Raw genomic sequence first — 25,335 nt, forward strand, 5'->3', positions numbered from 1 at the left:
GCAAGGTGGTTCTTGGCAGAAGGAATGTAATTAATTAAGCTGGAGTTCAGCCACAGCACTTCTAAAAATACTGCTCAGATTGCATAAGCTCCTCTTTACAACCTCACTGTGGCCTAAAAAGTAAAATGGGTGCAATGTGACTTGAGAAGTGGTACACTAGGGATCCCATATCATCATAACAAAGTTCCTGACTGAATTTGTAAGTGTGTTTTACTTTTTTTTTTTTTTTTTTTTTTCAATTGTCCATCTCTAAACCCATAGTTAGGTCAAGTACCTTTATCCTATATAGATGATCACTGTTAATCTAATCTGTCCAGCCATTGACACGTCTTCAACGCTTACACAAACCCACTGGAGGCTGGTGACTGGGCTAAAGGCTTCTGGAACTGGGCGTTAGCCGTGGAATGATAAAAGGCTTCTCCAAAGATGATAAAACAATCTTTGGTGATCGTTTTGCTGAGTTACCCAGCGCTTTCCTTTTCTGTTGTTGCCTGTGCCTAAGGGTACAACATCACCCAAACCAAGGAGTGATTTTTTTTTTTTGCTCTGCTTGAGAAGGTCAGCGGTGAAGCAGTTCCCATTCATTCCAGTAAATGAAGCACTGGGGTGGACGAGACCAGCAGGAGACCCTGGAGCTGTTGCCTGGTCTGTCACTTCATCTGGGCTTAGCTATGATAACTAGAAACGTGTCCTTTTTCAGATGCCTCTAGTACTAATTCAGCCGAGGAACAGGAACTGTGTTGGCAGGCACATCCCTCTTGGCACTCAAAGGTGTCTGGGGTTTTTTTTGTTTTTTTTTGTTTTTTTTAGGATTCTTCAAGGGACATTCGGGAAGCGCTTCATGAACTGTTGTGTTGCACCAATGTCTCAACTAAAGAAGGCATCCATCTTGCACTGGTGGAGCTGCTGAAAAACCTGACTAAGTATCCCACAGACAGAGAATCCATATGGAAGTGAGTGTGTTCAGTGTCCTTGTGTGTCTACTTATTTTCCTGGTTTTTTTAGTAATTGAGGTGTTAAGCAAATATTGAGCTAGCTAAGGAGGTAACAGGTATTGTAGGTATACAATCCTGTTATTCTGTATATATTTGGAATAGTGGCTGTACTAAGCATTGTACATACTCGTGACTGATGTAGAAACTCTGTGTTGTTCTTGCTCATCCATACTTGTACTGGGAATCCAGAACTCATGACTACTCCTGGAAATAGCCCTCTATTACAAGCACTCAAAGCATTCCCAGAAAAGATGAATGCAACCTTCAGTTTAAAACCTCATCTCTTCTATGTAACTAATGTTTTGTGCTTACTTGACACTGCATTAAATAGTAATATTTACCAGCATTTGATTATATCAGTTGTGACAAGTGGATTGGCTGCGTGGCATTGTGCTGTTGGAGGGGCTTTTTCTGTCTGAGCAAAAATAATAAACGTTTGCGTGGGGTTTTTTTGGTTGTTTAATGGAAGCAACGAAGGAAGCGATGCTCCAGCACACATGGTTTGAGATGGAATTCTTGGGTATTATTGGAAACACTTATCTTAGTCTGCTTTGTCTTCTGCTCTTACATTGTTTTGGGAGTTTGGTGGAGTTTGGGGTTTTTGGGTTTTGTTATTGGTTGGGTTTTTACCTCTTCGCTCCTTCATTTCTGAAGGAAAAAAAATACACTCATTTGTTAGTGTTTAGTATGAAAGCTTTTTTTGGGTTGTGTAGCTCCAGCTGTTAAGTATTTCTTGGACAGTTTAAATAAACAGTTTTTATTACTGCTTGCTTTTTCAAGCTGTCCTCTCAGTTTTCTTGGATTCTATCAAATATTAACGCAGATACTCAGCCGTGAAGAGACCGTGTTGCTGTGAGTTTGCCCATACACTTGCACAGTAGGATTTTGATGCTGACCGGCACCTCAAAGTGCCGCTGCAACATAAAGTAATAATGTTGTGTTTTACAATGTACATATTTGCTAAGAAATATTTCAATCTGTGTATTTTCAGATGCTTGAAGTTCTTGGGAAGCAGGCATCCCACTTTGGTGCTTCCATTAGTCCCAGAGTTGCTGAGCACACATCCGTTCTTTGACACTCCAGAACCAGACATGGATGACCCAGCCTGTATCTTTTTAATGAAGCCAGTTGATCATTTTGACTGCAGTAGATTTTATTCATATTTTCCTGATGCTCACATTTGTTAAACCATTTCAAACTGTAGCAGACAATCCTGTAGCTATTTCTGAATCCCTTTGCCACTTAGTTTTATCACTCAACAAGTGATGGAATAACTGTTACCTGGAACCATCTTCGTAAATAGCAATGTGGTGTAATTGGCCTTTTTTTATGCTGTGATGAATAATCTGTTTATCAAGCAATTTGTCAAGGTTTAGGCGTTGCAGATGAGTCCTTTGAAGTGAAAACGTTTCTCTGGTTTGCACTAATTTTGAAGATGCTTTAGCTTTTAAAGAGGAGGAGTGATTTTTCCGGGTCTGTTTTCTTTTTGGGTAAAACTTCTCCTGTTCTCACTGTTGTGCAGTGTACAGAACAGCACTGTCTCCTAGTACAGTAGTGGCTGAATCCCCATGATGCTATAAATTTACCATCTTTTTGAAATAATTCAAAATCAGAAATCCTTATATTAATGGTAGCTCTTCTAGTGCTTTAGAATATGAACTATTATTGTAATACCATTGTCCTTAACAATAGGAGATGCCTTGGAAATGCAAAATACTATTTTCCCATTGTTCATTCTCCTTGCTTCCCTTCTGTGCGATTGCAGAACGTAATGTTATTTCTGATGCATGCTGGGACATGTTAGACTGGAACAACTCTCTTCCCCTGTGAAGCTACTCCTTATTTCTCCCACCAGTCACAGGCCATCAGCTAGGAATTCTATGCAGATTAAATAAATAGCGTGTGAGAACTGAAAAGGGCTAGGGTCGGGTGAAGAGAAGGATTAATCCGTAATCAGATGGTTGACTAATGATTTGAGTAAATTTGTCCTATGAGTTGAGAATTGAAGGAACATCGGGGCAGGGAGACAGCTGTTGTTTAGCTCGATGCACCTTCCTGCCCTGAACCAAATATTATGATTTTGGAGAATGTGCTGGAGGTAACTTGCCACCAAATTTTATGGAGCTCTATTATGTGAAGACGGGCCTGGGAGCCAGAAGCTACAAGGTAGACCCGAATGGTATGTTTCCAGTGTAAACTGTTAACTAAAAACATGGTTTAGTTTGATTCAAAGCACTTAGCAAATTTGAATCAGGTTAGTTGAGTAGTTTCAGCTGAAAATCTGGAAAGGATTTTGTGTAAAGAGGAGAAATAGGTTTGTCAAGTGGCAACCTTTACGCTTGGCAGCCCATGGATGCAGAAGATTTTTTGGGAGGCGAGAGAGTGGATTCAGTCCCTTCTGTGGCTGAACCTGCTTCTTCCCCGTGCAGGCGAGTGCCCAGAGGATCATAAGCTTTGCATTGGGGTCCTTTCACGTGCTCCTGTTAGAGACCGTACGCCTGGGGTCAGCCCTGTTGCAGTTGAGTGCCCCAGCCTTTGGGCTAACTGATCAAAGCCTTTGGCTGCCCTCTGTATTTCTTGGGCTCTCAGACTGTGAAAATGTTTTTTTTCTATTCCAGAATCACCTTCCCATGTTTGAGTCTTTGGTTTGTTTTATGTCTGTGTAAGAGGGATGTTTTTCAGGGCATCATAGGAAATGCAGCCATTTTCAAAGACTCAGAGGTAAACGTTTAATTTTAGGCGGTGTTTGGGTACCAAACTGGTAAGCACAGTGTAAGCTTTGAGGAAGAGTGAAACTCCACCTAATGAGCATGTTCTGCATTTAGAATCCCTGGCTTCTATCCTTTGTGTTGCCTCTGAGCCATCCCATGTTGGCAGTAACATCTTTCCTCCAATATGGCCCATCCTGTAATGTTTGTGCTTCGTACTTTGTTTTCATCTGCTCAGGCAGCTGCCTCTTTGGGTTTCGCTCAGCATTCTCCAACTGTAAAGAACTTCCTAAACAATCTCCAGCAAAGAAAGGGTTGTTGAGTTGTTGTTGGTTTAACTTGCCATCCCCAAGGAGCAATTCTTGCTGTTGTTTATTTTTCTTTAACAATCCATTTCAATAGACATTGCTGTTCTGGTTCTGATTTTTAATGCCGCTAAAAGTTGCCCAACGATGCCTGCCCTGTTCTCTGATCATACGTTCAGACATTACGCCTATCTTCGGGACAGTCTCTCTCATCTGGTCCCTCCGTTAAGAGTGAGTTGAGCCCCTTTGGTTTGCGCTTTGCCGCTCTGTTACGACCATTGCTGGTCTCCTCCGTGTCCGTCAGTGTGTAACACTTCGATTCTAAAAGGTTTTTCTCCCAAGCACGAAGCGAATGAATATTGAAATGTACGTTAAGTAAGGAGAGCCAAATATTAAATTGTTACAATACGGATTTTGTAATATTTTGGGGAGAATAATAACGTTATTGCTCTCAAGTGAGAATAGCACATGGCTTGCTGGTTAGGAAAGAATACTGGGAGGGCAGGAGTCCTGGGAGTTTCTGTAGCTCTCACTGTGTGGGGAAGGGGAGCTTAGCCTTTGTAGACCTTCCAGCGTTTGGCTTGTGTCCTACCTAAACAGTTTACTTGCTGCTGAGATGCGTTCCCTGGCCGCTTTGAAGCACGCTTTTCCTGTATGGAAGTACAGGCGGGACTGAAGTTGGTCATAGGTCTTATTGCAGCTCGTAAAGCCAATTGTGGTTTGTGTGGTCTTGGTCTTCCCTTGACTTCACAGTGTCATCGTTGGTGGATGGGGAAAGATATTTCCCTTAAAGGGATGTTGAAGTTTAACCTGAAGATCTCTAGCTGCAAGTGGATTATAAAATGGAGAGTATTAACTAACAAAGATGAAAGGCGTAGACTTGAAATCCTTGATACAAACTTTGAATTTGAGAAATAAATCAGAGCTCTCAATTGGTAGCTGTTAAATAATGCAGCAGCATCTTGCAGTGTTGTTACTTGTGTTAGACTTTTCTGTTTGCATGTGTTTCTTCTTGCTTAGTTGCCAGGTAGGAAGCTGGTGTCCTCCCCTGTCTCTCCCAGCATCACACCACATGAAGATCCTTCCCAGCAGTTCCTGCATCAGAGCCTGGAGAGGGTTTACAACCTTCAGCACCTTGACCCGCAGGGCATACAGGAGCTGCTGGAATTTACCATCCGGTAAGGCTGCAAGCTGACCTGTTCGTGGGACGATCGGTCAGGGTTCCCAGTTTCTCTGAAGCAGGTGCTTTGCTTCTGAATATCAGTCTTGTGCTTTGCTATCGGGCACTTAGTCTGAGCCGCCTTCTAGAGAGCGTTGTGATAAAACGGCATTCATGGCCTGTTTGAAACAAAACTGATGGTCTCAGCTCTGGCTCTGCCCCACTGAATAATCAGTGTGTGTTTTGGGGGAACATCTTTTCAGAGCGTGGTAAGAGTCAGGTAAGGGTGCTTTTGGACTGTTCGCTTATGGTAAAATACGCTTTCAATTTTTATGGGTGACAGCCTCGTGCGTCATTCCTAGTTCTCTGTCCCTGTAAGAGTCCCTCCTTTTGATCATATTATTTTTAATGTATATGCACAGGGGTTTTTTTGTTTCATTTTTCTGGGAAGAGAGAGGTCGTCCCTTTTGCTCTTCCAGTTTCCAGGTCCTGTTGCCTTTCATTCAGCACGAGAGGACCTGCTGCTGTTGGGTTCTCAGCGCCAGTCCCACTTATAAAGGACTCTGGCATTTCTCATCAGTTTGAAAATCAGAGAGTTTTTCCTGGAATAGACAATATTATTGCGTGTTGCTGTCTGCTGTTGTCCAGATAAAGGTGTAGGTATGGCTTCTGAATGTGGGTTTTATGCTCCCTCTTCCATTTCATCTCTGGACTGATTTACGCAAACAAAACACTTGAAAAGGAACCTTTCAATGTGATTCCTCTGCTTGGAAAGAGGAAAAGAGCCTTATTTTGAGAGTTAGAAAAACAATCTAAAATGCTTGCTTTGGAATATGGAATTCCAAAAATCCTTGGGTTTTTTCCTTCCTCCGAAATAGCTGCCTCTTCTCTATGGGTAGCTGTAAGTCACTCTCACACCCACCTGCAGTGGAGAATAAACAGTGTGCTCCTCACTGAAACCCCGACTGTGAAAACTCTATGGTTTCTCCTCAGCTGTTTTGAAGCTACTATGCGCAGCCTAAAACATAGTCTCAAAGCATTTAATACACCAAATGCTTGAAGCAGGTAATCTCTTGGCAGGGCATCCAGAGTTGTAAAGGTATGACGAAGGTCTGGAAACCTCGCAGGCTGTGAATGTTTTCAATTTTGAGTGTAGGAATTGTGTTGGAGATGGCTGTGTGTGTAACTTATATGCAGTAAAGGACAGTAATGCTTTGGAGTTGATGGAAATCACTAGCTTGGCTTTTTTCCTTCTGGGATCACCACCTAGGAACCGTACTAAACCAGCTGCTGTTTTCCACCCTTAAGAGCAGAGAGGATTTAAGACAAAAACAAAGAAAGTGTTAAAGGTTATTTTGCAGAGGGCAAGAGTTTCCTGCGCCAACAGTCTGGTTGCTGAGAGGAGAGGGACAGAAGCAGCTCGCAGCAGTGGATCGTTATCATTATTGTCACCAGGGGAAGCAGAGCAGACCTCGCGGAACTGGTGTCTGCTTGGGACTTAACATTTCTAACCACGCTCGGGACTGACGCTCTTCCCCCAGGCTCTGCAGCTGAAACGGCAAGACCGGCTTTTAGCAAATCGGTCTTTGTGGTTTAGTTTCTCCATCTACACAACAGGAATTTTTTTTGTCTTGCAGGGATGTTGAAATCTGTTTAAGATTTGTAAGGAAATAGAATTAGTGGAATTGGGAACCGTAGAAGACTGGGAAATGGAATATCTGCCGAGCTGTTAGCTGAGGGATGACATGCTGTTCCCTGTTAGTGTGTTCTGATGCATTAAGACAGACATGGGAATTGAGCACCCAGGAGTCCGTTCTTTTCTCTCTGGGAAAAGATTAAATGGAGTCTGGCTCTGCTGTTGTTGCATGGAAGGAAGGCACAGCCCCTCTGCTTAGGAGAGATTTTTCTTTGGCTGCAAATTATACAGATAATCCCATGGATTTTTTTGAATGTGTCAGCGCTCAGCAACCTTCTGGTTTGGCAGAGTCAAGGTTTCAGAATTGCATCATCAATGCAAAGATAAATCTAAAATAAACAAAAGGATCATCTGAAGAAAAAACATTCTTTTTAATAATACCGTAGGAAACATGGAAGTAGAGTGACAATGTTAGTACACTTCGGATCAAAGCAAAATACAGAGAACAGAGACATGTTGAATCCATGTCATCCAACCTATTTTCAGTTCTATAACAAAAAATGAGTTTTGTTTTCTTAATACACGCTTTTGATTTTAAAACATGTCTAAGAGTAGAGAACTAAAGCCTTTTTGGGTTCCATTAACTGTCTTTTTTTTCTGTGATGTTAAAAGCTACTTCTATTGCTGTATGATTTACCAGAAATACTTATAGAGACAGCACACAACAGCTACTTGGGCAAATATCGGAACATCAGATTTCAGCTTGTTTAAAAGGGCAGCTATATTTCAAATATGCTTGGTTGCGGGAGCCCGACATGTTCCAAACAACCTTTCGTAGCCAACACGAATAGTTAGATTTCCCAGCAGTGTAACACAAATGGGTCGTTAGCTGCTGTAGAAGTCTGGAGTGTTTTAAGTTAAATCTGGAACTGCTATGCAGTATGGTTCCCATAGGGCTGCGGAGTAATGTGGGTTGACAGACTTACAGCTTCCACTGCTGCACTCGTGTCAGCCTCCGGGAAGGAAGGAGATGCCAAGTCTCAAGGTGCAAACTGGTTTGTAGCGCGCGTTTTGCTGCTGTTTCTGGTGCTTGTTCTACGAGTAAGAAAAAGCAAGGTGCAGAAATAGCTGGCTTCATCGTTGCTGTTGCTGCATTCTGAGTGCATTTAGATTAACTTGCTGTCTCAATTTTTTTTTTTTCCCCTTTCCTTTTTTTTTCCCCACATGCTTCAGTGATCTTCAGAGGCTTGGAGAACTGCAGTCAGAACTGGCAGGGATGGCAGATTTCACTGCAACTTACCTTCGGTGTCAGCTGCTCCTCATCAAGGTTTGACTTCATCTGGGTTTTTTTGGGCTGTTCTTCAAAAATGCCCCCGTCCATCTTAGCGGTGCACTTTCACGTTTTGATGTTTGTGCTGAAAACTGACGTATGATGAAAACGCAGGTTCCGTGGATTTCTGTTACTCCTGCTTCCCTTCTGTGGCAAATAATTTATGCGGTAACTTTGCCAACGAGTACACCAGTGCAGATCTCTGCTGTTGTACTTACGTTGGTTCATGTGCATTTTGCCAGTGCAGAGTTTATTTTCTGACAGAAATCACAATGGAGGCAACTACTCTGTAGCCTTTTATGTTACGAGAGTAACTTCTCTTTGCTACTCGCCACTGGAATGCTTTTTGCTAAACTGCTGCTATACGTAAAGTTTTTATAGACAGTGTTTTGTAGACAGCTTTTTTGGCAGCGATGCCAAAGGAATTCTTTAGATTTGATTGAGCAAAATATCGGTTACGCTTTCTTTTACGGTGCTGAAATGATCTATTTGGTATTAGCAGATGAAGTGGTTACTTTGACACCACGGCAGCAACCCTTTTCAAAGTCAGCTTCTTGCTTGTAAACGGGAACTAATTTTTTGCTTCACTTCTCAAGCTATCAACGGGCAATAGTATTTAAGTTAGTCTCCTGGCATTCTTGAGGTCTTTGAATTTTATTTATGCACATGTAAAGCAAGAACTAAAGCAAGCCAACAAAGAGGTTTCCAGAAGGGACTCAATAAAATCTTTGTTATGTGAAACCAAGAAGGGATTTCAGTTTGTTTGCTAAACGCGTAGCTGCCAGTTGGCATATCTCATGGCAGCCCTCAAATCTTCAGAATACGCTTATCACCCAAAGAACGTATTTTAGATGAGCGGTGTTACGGTTCAGTACATTCCTAGCTAAATCCAAAACTTTTGCCAAAGCAAAATGTGCTATCCAGGCAGAGGACCAGCATTTGGAGGTGGCTTTGTTGCCCTTCTCCAGGGTTCGACTGGAGCGAACCAGATGGTTTGTGTATCTGGCAAGCGCTGTGTGTATCTGTTGTGTATCTGTTGAGTGCTCTGGTTGGAAGAAGGGGGTAAAAGCTGCATCAGCCATTTGTGGCTCGAGCTGTAGAACAGGCAATACATCTGTGATGCAGAGGAGTTGGTAATGTGGCTGAAATGAAAAGTAACTCCTAATATCATACAATTAGAAATTCTGATATGGCGGAGAGAACCTGAATGTCAGAGCAGCCCTTTTTCAGTAGATTTCCTTCCAATTGCTTGTTTCCCCGAGAGAAAGAAGCTGTTGGGGGGGAAAAAAAGTATCTTCATTCCCCAGCCTCTCGAGGTTCAAAAGGTTCCAGACCTTTAAAGGCTCTATATACCCTGTGATTTTGTGCGTGGTTAACTGGGATTCTGGGGCCAGCCTAGGTGAAGGATTTAGTCTGCCTGTTCTCGAGCTTTGGCTACAGCCGGCTTTCTGTTTAGCTCTGTCTAAGGGCAGGCAGCTTCAAAAAGGAGGCGATGATATAAATCATCCAGTCAAGCTTTCCTAATTGTTTTAAACATAAATCAAAAAGCAAATAGGGTGTGGTTGGGTGTTTTTTTTGTTTTTTGTTTTGTTTTTAATACGAATATCAGTAGCTGATTTACACTCACTATTCTTAGTAACTCCAGGATCTTTGGTGGGACAGAGACTGTCGACAGGAAAGTTCAGAAATGTGACTGTGTAGGTGTGTTTTCGGGGACAGTTGTTATTGTTTCCACTTTTTGCCTGCAATCTGAGATTGCCCTGATCTTGGTCTCAGGGAGGTGATAAAGCAGTGGGCTATTGTTTTTCTAATAAGCGACTTCATTCTGCATAACGTTCTCCTTAAAAAGTACTGAAGAGTTTGGCTCAGCCAGTCTCTAATTCATCGCTGTCTTAATATTATTCTCAACTTCTGTTTTATAGTTCTATAGGTATCTCAGTGTATTTATAGAGCAATACATATTTTGTAGGCCTTGGTTCCCCGTGTTGTATTTAAAAGCACAAAAGAAAACTTTGGCCTGCTTTTTCAACCAACCTGTTGGTGTACAGCCGAGAGCAGGGCATCTTCCCTGCTCCCAAGCTCATCTACCGCAGCGTTATAATGTTTAGACTGAGCTAGGTATTTATCATCATTTCATGGTTTTCTTCTGTAGGCCTTGCAGGAGAAGCTGTGGAACGTGGCAGCTCCTCTGTACCTGAAACAGAACGCGTTAGCATCTGCTGCAGCGAAACAGGTGAGGCAGAAGCAGCTGGGTCTGCGTGGAGGCAAGTCCTCAGATACGAGCCCTTCCTTGGCCATGCAGCAATAATACTCTTCTGACCTTCCACTGCTGTAGTGTGTCCAAGTAAATCTTAGTTCCCTGAAGCGGAGTAGTTTCTCTCATCTTCAAAAGATGAGTGGCGAGTGGGGGGAGGTTCATGGCAACTGTAAAAAGGCAAACATAGCACCCATCTTCCAGAAGAGCAAGAGAGGAGGTCCAGAAAACTGTGGGCTGCTTGGTCTCACCTCATTCCTGGGGAAGGTTATGGACCAACTCCTCTTAAAAACCATTTCTAAACAAGTGAAGGTCAACAAGGTGATTGGTAACAGCCAAAATGCATTTCCCAAGGGCAAATTGGAGGCACTGGTGGATGAAAAACTGGCCATGAGCCGGCAATGTGCACTCGCAGCCCAGAAAGCCAAGCGTCTCCTGGGCTGCATCCCCCGCAGCGTGGGCAGCAGGGCGAGGGAGGGGATTCTGCCCCTCTGCTCCCCTCTGGGGAGACCCCCCTGGAGCCCTGCGTCCAGCTCGGGGGTCCTCAGCACGGGAAGGACATGGGGCTGTTGGAGCGGGGCCAGGGGAGGCCACAGCAATGGTGAGAGGGTGGCACAGCTCTGCTGTGAGGACAGGCTGAGAGCTGGGGGGGTTCAGCCCGGAGAAGAGAGAGCTCCAGGGAGACCCTGTTGCGGCCTTTCAGTACTTAAAGGGGGCCTATAAGAAAGATGGAGAGAGATTTTTTTTTTACCAAGGCCTGTAGGGACAGGACATGGGGCAATGTATTTAGACTGAAAGAGGGTAGATTTAGGTAAGGAAGACATCTTTTACAATGAGGGTGGTGAGACACTGGCACAGGTTGCCCAGAGAGGTGGGAGATGCCCCATCCCTGGAAACATTCAAGGCCAGGCTGGACGGGGCTCTGAGCAGCCTGGTCTGGTGGGAGATGTCCCTGCCCATGGCAGGGGGGTTGGACTAGATGAGCTTTAAAGGTCCCTTCCAACCCAATCCATTCTATGAGTCTATGAAACTACACCTGACCAACATCATGGCCCTCTATGATGAGGAGACTGGTGCTGTGGAGAAGGGGAAGGCAGTGGATGCTGTATCCATACAAGAGCGTAGCCATCAGGTCTGGGTAAGTGATCCTCCCCTTCTCTTCAGCTCTGGGGAGATCACATCTGGAGGGCTGTGTTGTGTTGTGTTTTGGCCTCCCCAGTAGGAGGAGGATGCTGACAAACTGGGGCACGTTCAGCAGAGGGCCACCAGGGTGGTCAGGGGCTGGAGCACATTCCCTGCAAGGAGAGGCTGAGGGAACTGGGTTTGTCCAGCCTGGAGAGGAGAAGGCTTCAGGATGGATTTACTGCTCCCTGTCACTGCCTCATCGTAAGATGTAGATGAGATGGATCCAGACTGCTCTGGACAGGAGACAATGGACACAAGTTGGAATATGAGAAATTTTGGTTAGATACAAGGGGAAAAAAATTTACTGTAAGGGAGGTTAAATACTGGAACAGGTTGCCCAGAGAGGCGGGGGGAATCTCCGTCCTTGGAAGCGTTCACAGATTGATGTGACCCTGAGTAACTGGATCTAATTAGACATGCGCTGAGCAGGGGACCAGGCTAGATGGCCTCCAGAGGTCCCACCCAGCCTGAGTTATTCTGATTCTGTGATGTACGAATGATCTGATCCTGGAAAAACTGAAGCTAAACAGTAAGAAAAGGTAAAGGAGAAAGCAAGCTATTAAATAATCGGGAAACAAATCTAGGGTAAAAGCAAGTACGTGGATCTGCTGGGAAACTATGCTGGCATTTTGAGTCTTCAGTTAATTAAGATGTAGTAAGAGGCAGGTACTGCTGTGCATCAAAACCTTCTGTGCTGTTGACAGCTGTCCCCAGGGAGAGTAGAAACAAAAGCCTATCAGCTTTTTACATCTCCTCTAATTGCGCTGTCTGTCTTGGGTGCCCTTCGCAGTAGCATGTGAACCCCCTGGGAAGTTTTATCTGTTGTGATTGTGAATGTAGAACACTTCCCGTCAATGCAAAGTGAGGGAATATTTCCTATTAGATAACTTGCGAGTTCTTGGTTTCTGTACAGTCATACTGAACTCAACTGTATTAATTTGAGCACTTCCCTTGTCTACTTAAGCCCACCTATTTGACAGATTAAGTACAAGTAAAACTGTGCAATGTGCTGTCTAAGCTTTTAACCACGTATCTAAAATAACCCAGAATTATACTTACCTTGTGAGAGTTCCCATCTTCAGCTGCAGTACGTGAAATGTTGTTGAATGTAAAGTTGTTTCCAAGAGAACTTTGTCAAATATAGCTCCAAAAATGTAAACCTGAGCAGGACCACTGCGGTTGCTCTGTTGTGCTGCTCACGTTTTATATTCCAGAGTGGCCAGCGGGAGTCGGTGAGCATTTTCCCCCTAGAAATCTAAAATGCAATGTCAAAAGATAGACTGCCAGTGGAGGGAGTGCTTGATTTCAGGCCAAGTTTCATGAATTGTTTCTTTAATATAGCCAAGATAACCTTTTAGTATTAGGTGCCACTTCACGCCGTGAAGGATTTCACCAAAAGAATGAGACTTGTGAATTAATGTGTTCCTCAGTATGAGGCAAGATATCAGAATCTTGTGATCCTGCTTGTGCAAGAGTTTAATGGAGTCTGATGGCTTGTAACCCCTGTGGTGTCTGTCTGACAGATCTTGGAAGAAACGTATAAAATGGAGTTCATGTACAGCGGCGTGGAAAGCAGACAAGTGGTCATTATTCACCACATGAGACTGCAGGCGAAGGCGTTACAGCTTATAGTGACTGCGCGTACCACTAGAGGGTAAGGATGACCTGGTAAAAGGACCTTCTGAGGGTTAACTGTAAGCTTAGTTTCCTCAAGCTTTGTTTAAAAAACCAGCAAGGATAAATTAGACGCATAAATCATCACGGCATGCCAATAACCATTTGCTAAACTACTTCAGCATGAAGAGCCTTCTTTTGCCTTTGGTGTAGCTGTAGAGTGGCACAATACTAAATTAGATGACAAAATTATTAGGAAGACATGTTCAGGGGGTTGAGTTTTCTCAGCTATGAACATATGAATAGGTTCAAAATCTAGAGTGTGTCTTAGAGTTGATGGGACCTATTTAAATGAGGAAAAGTCATGTATCAAAATGCATTAATTGTGTTTGCTTCATTAAGTATTAGTTGCTGAGTTTTTAGCATCAAAAAAGAATTGTCTTTTTGACTGATCTGCAGCTAATGTTTGTGTGACTCAGACACAAAATGCTCATGTTTATGCAAGGCTGAGGTAAGAGGAGAGGCTCTGTGTGGTTCGTTTTGGCTGCTGAGGGCAATGAAGTTACACATGGGTTTGGATGGTTGTGGAATTAGAACTCCATTTGGTGGAATTAGAGCAAAGTGGTTAATGTCCTAATTTGTTTACTTTTGTTTCGAGTCTGTTGCCATCAATTTACTGTGTTGCCATAGAAGTCCATAATATATTTGCCTTTTAACCTCTTGTTTTATAGGTAGAAAGTTCTAACAGTGGCTTTGGGAACTTAATTAGTGCCTTACGCAAATGTGTTTGTTTTTTTTTTTTTTTTGTGGGAGGGGTATATGGATGTGGGGAGGGAGACGGCAATAAATTTTTATTTTATTTATTTAAATTTGTTTTGTTTTGTGGGGAACACCTTTCTGGCCTCAAAATTGTAAGATCTTGTAGTTTTTAGGAGCTTGGACTAGATTCCAAAACACCTAAATGCTTATAGCCATAGAGCCAGTTTTCTTTATTTAAAACAAAGATAACTAATGTTATCTTCATTACAGAGTGGAACCCCTTTTTGGGATGTGTGAAAAATTCCTACAAGAAGTGGATTCCTTTCAGAGGTGAGAATCTCCATTGCTGCTTCACTCTGTTAGAAAGTCTCCCCGCTGTTGTCATCAGGGAATAGTCTGTTTGTTTTTCATCTCTTCGCATCTGCCTTCCACTGTTGCTGTTCTACATCGGGGACTGCTATCATGAGATAATGATAAAGCAAGTAGTAAACTCGCTTCTAAATGTGGGATCAATGGAAGAGTGTTCCTGGGCTAAGACAAAAAAGGGAATTTCCCTTTTATCCCTTTATCACGAATTTCCCTTTATCACAAATTTCTAGAATGTAAATGACAGAGTGAGTGAACTGTCTCCATGCTCAAGGTGGGAGTCATCTCGCCCAGGTGTTGACATTTGCTTTGTGAGACCACTGCTTATGAAGCACTTGCCCAGCTCTCCTCTCACTGGAGAGGTGTTTCTTTTGCCTTATTCTAATCTAGATGTCTAAAACGGGTCAGATTAAAGATGCCCAGTTTTTTTCCATCGGCTCAGAAGGGAATTGGATAGCTAGCCCGGAGACATGCATATCCGGAGTTGGCTGAGCAGAATTCCATCTCTAGTTCTGATTAAATTCCCGTTTATTCGTGGTCCATATGCTTGGCAGTTGTGGCTGGTTAAGTGATGAGAAAAGGGAGCCAAATCTACCCATTCCCTAATGTTTAGCTTATTTGGTAGCTAATGACTAGAACTCTTCATTTGCTTTGTCTCTTTTCTTTGCACTGAGTCTCAGGATCAGCCAAACTCATCACTTTTCCTCAGGAACGTAACTCCTACAGGCAGTGATGACTTCCACCAAAGGGAATCTGGATGCCGGTAGATCTTGTCCATTAGCTGTAGGGTCACCTATGGATGCTGGGACATGTAAAATCCCCACGTCTAGCTTGTGCAGCCTCAGCGAGCCAGATTTTAGCTGCATCCCATGACAGAGCAGTTGAAATTTGCTGTCTGTGTAGTGGCACTCATAGGAACACCAGGATGTGTATTCCTGCATCGCCCTCTTACCATGTACAGAGGAGGGTGTGATTTTTCTCCACCCTTGCCCAGCTGGTGGTCGAGGCTTCTGTTCATGGATTATGAGCTCCTGTAGAGCACCACCAGGATCCTGAAAAAAAAAATCTCACTTCTAGGGCTTTAGGACCTGAAGCTGTTTTGGGCATGTCTGGTACTCCTCTCCAGGCTTCACAGACTCACCCGTAAGATACAGCGCAACACGGACTTCATAGAATCATAGAATCGTTAAGGTTGGAAAAGACCCTTAAGATAATGAAGTCCAACTGTAAACCTAACACTGCCAAGCCCACCACTCAACCATGTCCCTAAGCACCACGTCTACACGGCTTTTAAATAACTCCAGGGATGAGGACTCAACCCCTGCCCTGGGCAGCCTGGGCCAGGGCCTGACAGCCCTTTCGGGGAAGAAGTTTTTCCTAATACCCAACCTAAACCTCCCCTGGCGCAGTGTGAGGCCGTTCCCTCTCGTCCCATCGCTTGTTCCTGGGGGGAAGAGACCGACCCCCCCCGGCTCCAGCCTCCTTTCAGGCAGTTGCAGAGAGCGATGAGGGCTCCCCTCAGCCTCCTCTTCTCCAGGCTGAGCCCCCCCAGCTCCCCCAGCCGCTCCTCCCCAGCCTTGGGCTCCAGCCCCTGCCCCAGCCTCGCTGCCCTGCTCTGGCCACGCTCCAGCCCCTCCATGGCCTTCTTGGGGTGAGGGGCCCAGTGCTGAGCACAGCATTCAAGGGGCGGCCTCACCAGTGCCCAGCACAGGGGGATGATTCCTGCCCTGCTCCTGCTGGCCACACTGTTCCTGATACAAGCCAGGGTGCCATTGGCCCTCTTGGCCACCTGGGCACACTGCTGGCTCATGTTCAGCGGCTGTCGACCAACACCCCCAGGCCCTTTCCCGCCAGACAGCTCTCCAGCCGCTCCTCCCCACGCCTGCAGCGGTGCCTGGGGTTGTTGTGCCCCAAGTGCAGGACCCGGCACTGAGCCTTGTTGAATCTCACACAGTTTCTCATACAGCGGGGAGGAGAGCCCGTTGTTCAAGAGGCTGTTCACCTACAGAAATAGTGCATTTTTTTCACCAAATTGCACGAGTGTTTACTAGTCTTACAAAACTGCTAAACACAGCAGGAATGTTGCTGATAATAACAGCTAAGCCACCAAGGACTCAGTCTAACGAAGCATCTTCTGCATGCAGGGATGTAGGGTAGTAGCCCAGTTCTAATTCTATATAAAGAACAAGAAACACCAAATGCTGTTCTTGTGAGAGGCTGATGTCCCAAGCTATAGAATGGATTCTGTTCTCTGTTCTTGACCTCTAGAACTAGCTTTTTTTTTCCCCCCCGCTACTGATTGTAGTTTACTATTAAAATGTCCCTCCTCAGCTGTACTAAGTAATACTCTCATAAATATTGGTCGAGAAAAACCGTTCTGAAAACTTTGCTTCAGCAGCAGGTCAGACAACTCACGTATTGGGTGCGTGGACGTGTTAGATCCCGTAATGAGTCAGCTGTTGAGTTAGCCAGATGAAAGTGCACAGCATAAATGATTAGGCAGATGCGTGTCTTCCCCGAGAAGTACCAGTTTCAAAAGTTTGCAAGGCAACTGCAGTAGGAATGGCTCTTCCATCCAGCTGCGTTTCTTTGTCGAGACATCGAGATTGAATGCAGAGCACTGGAATTGCCCGTAGTCTCATCTAATTAGCACTCTTACTATCTAAATAGCATTGCAGCTGCACATGCAATCTGAGTAGCCAAATCCCTCCAGTATCTGCTTCTCATCAATGTGTTGTTGATGGGCACCTCGACATTTCTAGCTCCTTTTCTGGGAATCTAGATTCCTTTGCCTGCTAGGCTACGTGTTGATGAAGGACAAAAGAAGTGAATCCTGCATAGCCCTCGATGTTGTCAGTTTGAGCACAAGGTGTGGTCCCAACATAAGTAGCCAAAATCATCCTTATCTTGTGTACGAGATGTGCATCAGAAGAGGAATCTACATATCTAATTCTGTCATTATGACCAAATATAAGGATTAAGTAGCTTGGCTGAAAATCACAATACTGTTGAAAATATTGAAAAAAGTGTTTGATTTTTAATTTATTCTTAACACAGATGTTTCATCTCTGAGCTCCCACATATGCAAGGCAGTTTTGTCGATAAATTGCTGGACTTAATGCCCAGACTCGTGACATCCAAGCCTTCAGAAGTGGTCAAGATTCTTCAGACAACACTGCGACAAAGTACCTTCCTCCACCTTCCTCTTCCAGAGCAGGTCAGTTTAGCCCAGAGAATTAAAATGCAATAATCTTGCAGAATGTCTCGGCATTTGACAAGTTCCTAATATACCATGAAGCTTTTATGATTCAGGTTTTTGGTCAGTCCCAAGTGTTATTTCTTCAAAAGCCGCCGCCTTCTTACCTAGCATCCTCAGGACTACTGCTAAAAATATAGAAGACTTAATAATTCCTGGCAGTATTTAAAAGAATCCAAAGTTTACGCACAATTCCTCCGTTAAGAACAGTAATGATTGTCTTTTTTTCTTTCCTCCTTCTCCCTCCGCCTTATTTTTGCCAACTGATTTGCCTCTAATAGCTCCATAAAGCTACTGCAAATATCATTGAGCCTACCGGTGAATCTGATAATCCTCTGAGGTTTACATCGGGGCTGGTAGTGGCACTGGATGTTGATGCAACTCTGGAACATGTGCAGGATCCCCAGGGAACCGTTAAAGTTCAGGTAAGCAGTACGTAAGTACAAACAAGGTTGTATCTTAGGGGGAGTTTGCTTCAGGATGTCAGTACTGCTAAATTGCAAATAATTGTACGCCTTATTAGTAACGGCGTTGGATTTCTGGTTTAGCCACGCATTCAGAAACTGGCTTGCATATAGTGCGCTGAGTTGACTTGCGTACAGTTCCTGAGAGTTTGCTTTGAGCGCTTCGATGCCGTTCTGTGCTCCACGCGCGCTACCCTCCACTTTCACGTGCTCTGGGCACGTTGCAGACATGAGCGCCAATAAATGCTGGTGAAGTCCAGCTTGTGTAGTGGGAGCAGGAGGAGCAACAGAAGCTGTTCTGAATGGTACAGAAATACGCAAGCTTGCGGCTCCCTCTATTTCCAGTTTAACTTTCTTCCTGCTGCTGAATCACTAGTTTCAAATGCAGCTGAAGAGGTAGGTGTGGCACGATGCCAATTAAAATATGCAAGTTCACTGCTAACAAAGAAATGAAAACCTCTGTTTACCATGCAGAGGAAGAAGCTGACGTCAATGTATTCTTTTTCCACCTGTGCTGTGGGTCTGAACGGCCAGTGTGTGGCCATTAAATCTAGGGCAGCTGGACTCCCGGCTCCAAGATAAAGCGCACACCTTCCTGCCTGCCGAACTCAAACAGAAAACACCACCATAACACACGCTGTGCAAATCCCCAGTCCAGTTGTCATTCAGTTGTTTCCTTTTTTTTTTTTTTTTTTTTTTTTTTCATTTTGCTCCTATAGGTATTGTATCCAGATGGACAAGCACAGCTAATCCATCCCAAACCAGCTGACTTTCGAAATCCTGGTCCCGGAAGGCACAGGCTGATAACTCAGGTTTACCTCTCACACACAGCCTGGACAGGTAACGTTAATGATACAAGTTCATGTGATTGTGTTGCCGTGCTCTTCTAAGATAAGAACGTGTCTTGCTTGATCCCAGTCTCCTGCACCTCAGACGTACATGCCCACAGTCTTGGGGGCTTTGAGGAATCTCCAGCTGTCGTCGATGCTACCCTTAGTGTTGCTCAGATTCCTGTTCCGGCAGCCTTAGAGCGGTTACGTCTCCCTGGTTGACGGGGCGCTACTGCTCCGTAGGTGACTGGAGGGGATGCTGTCGCTGGAGAGAAGGTGCTCGTTGGGGGCTTGTGGTGGGTTGACCCTGGCTGGATGCCAGGTGCCCCCTAAGCCGCTCTTCTCTCCCCTGTCCAGCTGAGGAGGGGAGCGATAAATATAATTCACTCGATCACTTGCTCCCTGCGGTGGGATGGGGAAGAGAATCAGAAGGGTAAAAGTGAGAAAACTGGTGGGTACTGCACCGTTCAGCAATAGCTAAAAGATTCCTGTGTTACCATCACTGTTTTAGTCACAAATCCAAAACTTAGCACCATATGAGCTACTATGAAGGAAAATTTAACTTTCTCCCAGCCAAACCCAGTATAAGTCCATATGGAAAACCTAAAGGAATCATGGTTTTCAGTCTAGAAAGGAAAATTTTGATGGGGGTGTAGTCCAGTATGCTGCTTAGTCATGCTATGTAGCCTGAAAGTCCATTTTTGTTATGACCACTGGGAGAAGAACAAAGTGAAATCATCTTATGGGCAGTATTGGGAATATCTGTCTGGCTGCTGAGACAGTAAAAGAGGGGAAAGGGCTGTCTTGCAGTGTAAAAACCTCCAACAGAAGAGAATCTTCAAGTGATCTCCTGTGCTGTGAGGCTTATCAGACATAGAATCATAGAATTGTTTATGTTGGAAAAGACCCTTAAGATTGAGTCCAACCGTTAACCTATCACTGCCAAGCCCACCACTAAACCATGTCCTCGAGCATGACATCTACCCATCTTTTAAGTACCTCCAGGGATGGCGACTCAGCCCCTGCCCTGGGCAGCCTGTGCCAGGGCCTGACAGCCCTTTCGGGGAAGAAGTTTTTCCTAATATCCAATCTAAACCTCCCCTGGCGCAGCTGGAGGCCGTTCCCTCTCGTCCCATCGCTTGTTACTGGGGAGAAGAGACCGACCCCCCCTGGCTCCAGCCTCCCTTCAGGCAGTTGTAGACATCATCTGGATTTACTTGATCCTGCCGTAAAAATATAGGTAGCAAGACCTGCTAGTTATATGGTCTTGTATGATTTTATTATTTGGTTGGAATAACTTTTAACAGTTACTTTTGAAAGTTGCTATTTGTCCGTTCGTCATGAGATTCTCTTTTTAAGCGATGACAGAGGGGCGGGGGACAGTGCTTGGTTCTCAATGTAACGACCAAGTTGTATTTTCAAACACCAGACTGGATCCTGGTCAGCCCAGAATGCCTCTGTGCCTCACCCAGCATACGGGAGAGAAAATTGCATTCAGTATTGGCTGTTCTCTGTGTGATAACAGTCGCGTTTGGGTTGTTCTTTTTTTTTTTTTTTTCTCTGCAGAGCCATGTCAGATTGAAGTGCGGTTGCTGCTGGCCTACAATTCCAACAGGAGCAAGGCATCTGCTAAAATTCCTAAATCTACCTGGAGCGAGAGCTTGGAGGCTCTCCCGCAATCCGAGAACGGCATAGAGGGGACCATACCCTTCAGCAAACCTGTCAAAGTTTATATAATGCCCAAACCTGCCAGACGGTGAAGTCTATCGCTAAAAGAAATATATTTATGGGATTGTTGGGTTAGATGAAAGAAATATACTGTGTTCCAAGATAGTGAACCAAACAAACAGTTTTATACTCGTGTAAAAAAAAAAAAGAAGATAGAAATTAAGCTGCTGAAGAACAATTGGTCTCCTCTGCGAAGAAGCAGCCAGAGCAACAGAGGAGTTACTCAGCATGTTGAGAGTAGTTCCAAGAAAATGCCGGTGTTTCTATATTGGATCAACAAAATCAAGACAGTTCTCAGCATTCCAGTAGCGTTTCATTGGGTTGTATCTTCTGTTTTCACTGATCAAAAGTTTCTCTTCAAGGCCTGTAGGTTTTCTGCTATGTATTTACTGAGGTATTTACTATGTAAATGCTTAGGCACATGAATCCATGTTATTTTTACAGTACTCTGAAATGAAACTAAGGGGTTTGGGGTTTTTTGTGGGGGGTTTTTTGGGGGTTTTGTCTTTTTTTTTTTTTTTTTTTTTAATGTCTAAAACTTGTATTTGTGCATTGGTACCTAAATTCTTAGTTTAAAAAAAAAAAAAATTCTAAAGTGCTATTGTTCTTGTGTAGGAACTGCATCTCAAAGTGCAGTTGCCAATTGCCGTAGGCTCAATCCTGAGCTATTTTACATCCCCTCCAGCTGTGCCGACGGCCTGGTGAGGGCACGGGTTGCTCAGGTTGTGGTGCGGAGGGAGGCGGAACCTGTTGGTGCAAGCAGCAGAACTTCAGTTGGCAGGACGTGGAGTTTAACGGAGTTATAGCAACAAAACCGTAGGTTACTTTTTTTGGCTGTTTACGTAAAATGGAGTCAAACGTATTCACCTCTGAATTGTAATCCAAGTCTCTTGCGCATTTGTATGCCTTTAGGAACGATGCGATTAAATACCATGGGTTGAAAAATTACTAACCCCATCCCACTAAGTTTTACAGCATCTGTTTCTGCATGGTGATCTTGGCCTGAACCAATCTTACCGAGACGAGAAGATCTGTTCGGTTTTTCAGTTCAGCAGCAGTTCTGGCAGTCAAAGTCTTTCTGATCAGCTGAAGTAGCTGACCACGCTCTCAGTTACGCAGCAGTCGGGCAGCTTGGCGGTGTTCCCCGCAGCGGTGAGCTGGGAGGACGGGAGGGATCTGGCTACAAACGTGATCCTTCCGGCATTCCTGTTGGAAAGTGTGTCTGTGCAAGGCTTCAGCGGGCTAAGGAGCCTCCTAGGATTCGTAGCGATCCTTCGGTAGGGTTTTCTAGGAGCACTTAATGTGTGAAACTTTATAGTGCGGCAGCCAAATGTTACCTGTGTTCATAAATCAGTGGTTAAAAAGAAAAAAGTAAACAAAGTGGTGAAGAAATGCTTTCCAGTTGTACAGAGATTAATGTAAATAACAACCCCTCATGTGCTTTCCTACAATAAAACCGGAGAACTCATGCTGATCTGTTTCCTCTTTATTATTCGAATGAACATGCAGGCTCACATGGTCTGGGCTAATAAGAGATTACTGTAAGTTGTTTTTTTTTTTTCTGATTTTCGTTTTAATTTTTTAGCGCTGATATGTTGTGGTCCAAAGACTCGTAGCCATAAAACTACTCAGCTGCTTTAGATATTCTTGAATTAAATATCCTTTCTTACTGCTACTGCTCTTACAAACTGGGTTTTGGTATTTCACCTTCAGGGCAGTGCTTTGAAAGCCTCCTGCGCCTGTAACAGCTGAGTTGTTACTGTCTGACTTCTCTTGGCATCCTCAGTTCAGCTCCCAGCGGAGAGGGCTCGATGCGCGTCCTTACGAAGCTGTGACCGGGCAGGTACTTGATGGGTTGAGCTACCTCATGACATATTTTTTTTTTTTTCCTCTCTCCATTTTACACTTCACCGGTACTTCTGCTGTTTGTCGTCCCAATAAAGACTTCTGATTTAAACGGTGTCCATGCGCTCCGGGTCACGACTGGTGCCCTGGTAGGCAGAGCGGAGCCCGGGGGCCGCCTGTTTGGGCCTGAGCGCCACCCTTTGCTGTCGGCGCCGCGCAGTAGGGATGGGCAGCGCAGCGAAGCTCTCGTGCTCCTCCCGGGCCTGCAGATCAACCCTCCGGGTCCCGGTGGTAACCCACTGTCTGGCATAAACTCTGCTTTTCCTCACGGTGCTTTGGCTGCTCTGTGGTTATCCCTGTTTGAGTTACGATTTATCATTTGTTCCCAGGCCACAGATGACCAAACAGACTTTTTTCTTTTTCATTTTCAGTATCAAAACCTTGGCATCTTTCTCTCTCTTTTGGAGCACTGGAACAAATGACTATTTTGCTTCCTTCGTGCTGTGCTTGAGCTCCTTTCATAGAACATACTAGGCAAAGATCCCTCGCCTTCTGCATTACCACCAACTGAGAATCAAATACTGAAGGGCTGTAGGAAAGTTCTTCACCTAGAATTTCAGACACCTAAAACCACTTGAAAATTTAAGACGACTGCTACGACTGTTTCCAGTCTCCTAATGAGAGCATTCCGTAGTTGGCTTCTCTTCTTGATATCATCCTGTAGTTTTTTTCTCTGATTCCTGGTTTCAATCATGGAAGAAATCATGGGTTCTCCTTTTCTTCTTAGGTTTCATCTATTCAAGCAGGTGACTAATTCATCGTTTTTAGCTGAACTGAAAAAAAAGTGTTCTGTAACAGTGATCTTAAAATTCAATGTCAAATGCTGTTTCCTTAATTCTGTGCTCTTTCCAAGGTTCAAGTTTACCTTCGATTTCCCTGCTACGTGGGTAAGCAGACTAGTAACATAGAATCACAGAATGCTTTGGGGTGGAAGGGACCTTTCAAGCCCATCCAGTCCATCCCCCTGCCATGAGCAGGGACATCTTCCACCAGATCAGGGTGCTCAGAGCCCCATCCAACCTGACCTTGAATGTTTCCAGGGATGGGGCATATCTCCAATTTATTTTAGCCTACATTCTCTTTTAAATGCGTTTTTCACACCATGTTCCAACATATGGGAAGTCTCACATTTGTATAAAAGGTAAGTATTCCAAGATTTTGTTGTAGTTGTTTAAATCTAGATGTTGACTTTTGCCCTCCCACCCCCAGGTCTGAGGCATTTAGGCTTTTCTGCTCTCAAAACTACTGGAGTTCATGCTCTCCATGGAGCTCCAGGACTTTGCGTCCTCTCAGAAGCACCGGTTGTCCTTTCATTTTGGCTAAGTGTTGGATGTCTGCACTGCAGTAGCCTAAAAGATTGATCTTAGCATGACAAGAAAAACAAAGGGCTACATTCGTGCACAAAGATAATTTGCACCTTTCATCTCCGTTGAAGAGGGAACAGAGGCCTTCAGATCGCAATTGCCCAGGTAGGGGGAGATTCTGTTCTCTCAGATGTTTGCAAGCTAAAAATTAGCGATGTTCCAACACCCCTCACCTCTGCTTTTTACCTCCTAGTTAGAGGGAAGAGGGTCAAGAATCTGGCAGAGAGAGGAAAAGGCTGAAAGGGGTGTAGCTTAGTGGTTTGAAAAACGTGGTGTCGTGTTTATCATTAACTCTTCAGATTTAATTCTGCACGGCATCTGCGTGTGGGGGAAGCCTAGCTCTGAGTGCTGTTAATGTGAAATTCATAATCAGATTGCTGAAGTCCATTGTAATCCATTAGGCCAATTCTTTGAACTTTGGAAGTAAATAATGCAATTATCAAGTCATGAACGCTTAGAACAATGCATAAATATATTTGGAACGAAGTTGAAGATTATGAGATATTAACTCAAACCTGGTGTGGCTTTCACGTAGCTGATTTTTAAAAAGTACAGCAAAACTAAGTGGGCGGGTACAGTCACTGCAAAAAGTACAAAGAAGGAAGACGAAACAACAGGGCACGCATTTAAATCAGGACCATACGTCGTCATCTTGGGTTCCAGCTCATGGAGATGGGTTTCCTCTGGATTCCCCTCTTGCTTGTCTGAGTTCTCAAATCTCTTGACCAAGTCAGAGATACAATCACTATTTTCATCTTATTTCACTCCAATCTTCCAGTTTATTCTTAGTAGCAGGCACCAGGAATGCGGCAGCTGGCTGTCTTTATACCGTACGATTTTCTAACGCAAGCATCAGTGGGACTTCGTGATATTTGAAGGCTCATAGATGCGAGGTTTTGCACAAACGCTGCCCGATGTCCCTTAAAAATGCTGGTCGTGTTGCGTTCGGTGTGTCTGTGAGCCTTTTTTGCGGCCTGTTTCTCCCGGCTGCCAGCTCGCCCGTGCTGCTGCACAAAGATAAGCGCTGGGGACCGACCCGCTCGCTCGGTGGCGGAGCAGCTGGGGTGGAATCTGCCTGGCAGCCAGCCCGGCCGCGGCTCCGCTTTAATGAGAGCATCAGGGTGGGAGTTCGCTGTCTACTGGGAGATCGTTTTCCTGGTGGGAGGCAGAGAAGCCGTGTACGCGAGAAATCCTGCCCTATAAAAGTGCATTCCCATGATTCGGGCGATGAGCCCGTAATTTTAACAAATTATTTATGGCTCTGGCTGAAAGCAGCGATTTAATAAAGACACCGGTTTTGAGCTCTGGTTGAATTTTTTGATGAATCAGTCCCAGCTGTTTCTACCATGTAGCCAAGGGATTTCAGGCACCAAGAAGGAAACTGGGCTTTCGGTGACTGGAGCAGCCCAAGTGGAGCAGCCGCTTTTGTGGGAAGTGACAAAGCTGATGCGGGAAGCTGCGACCAGAGCAGTAACAG

General features: G+C 44.5%; 1 protein-coding gene across 1 annotated transcript in view; it reads left to right on the plus strand.

Moving 5' to 3' along the window:
- INTS4 (integrator complex subunit 4) overlaps window positions 1–21,053 on the plus strand; it is a 36,794-nt gene extending 15,741 nt beyond the window's left edge. Inside the window, exons 12-23 of the mRNA XM_087758325.1 lie at window positions 811–953; window positions 1,987–2,102; window positions 4,106–4,239; window positions 5,029–5,186; window positions 8,037–8,130; window positions 10,286–10,366; window positions 13,096–13,226; window positions 14,216–14,275; window positions 17,369–17,528; window positions 17,849–17,992; window positions 18,751–18,871; window positions 20,428–21,053. Of these exons, the coding sequence (XP_087614451.1) occupies window positions 811–953; window positions 1,987–2,102; window positions 4,106–4,239; window positions 5,029–5,186; window positions 8,037–8,130; window positions 10,286–10,366; window positions 13,096–13,226; window positions 14,216–14,275; window positions 17,369–17,528; window positions 17,849–17,992; window positions 18,751–18,871; window positions 20,428–20,621 (1,536 nt within the window). The 3' untranslated portion in view covers window positions 20,622–21,053. The remainder of the gene's footprint in view (window positions 1–810; window positions 954–1,986; window positions 2,103–4,105; window positions 4,240–5,028; window positions 5,187–8,036; window positions 8,131–10,285; window positions 10,367–13,095; window positions 13,227–14,215; window positions 14,276–17,368; window positions 17,529–17,848; window positions 17,993–18,750; window positions 18,872–20,427) is intronic.
- Window positions 21,054–25,335: the final 4,282 nt, after the last annotated feature.

The sequence above is a fragment of the Nipponia nippon genome, unplaced genomic scaffold (genome assembly GCF_047370975.1).
Source record: "Nipponia nippon isolate SJK-2023a ecotype South Korea unplaced genomic scaffold, ASM4737097v1 scaffold_2, whole genome shotgun sequence".
In the NCBI taxonomy this organism is placed as follows: domain Eukaryota; kingdom Metazoa; phylum Chordata; class Aves; order Pelecaniformes; family Threskiornithidae; genus Nipponia; species Nipponia nippon.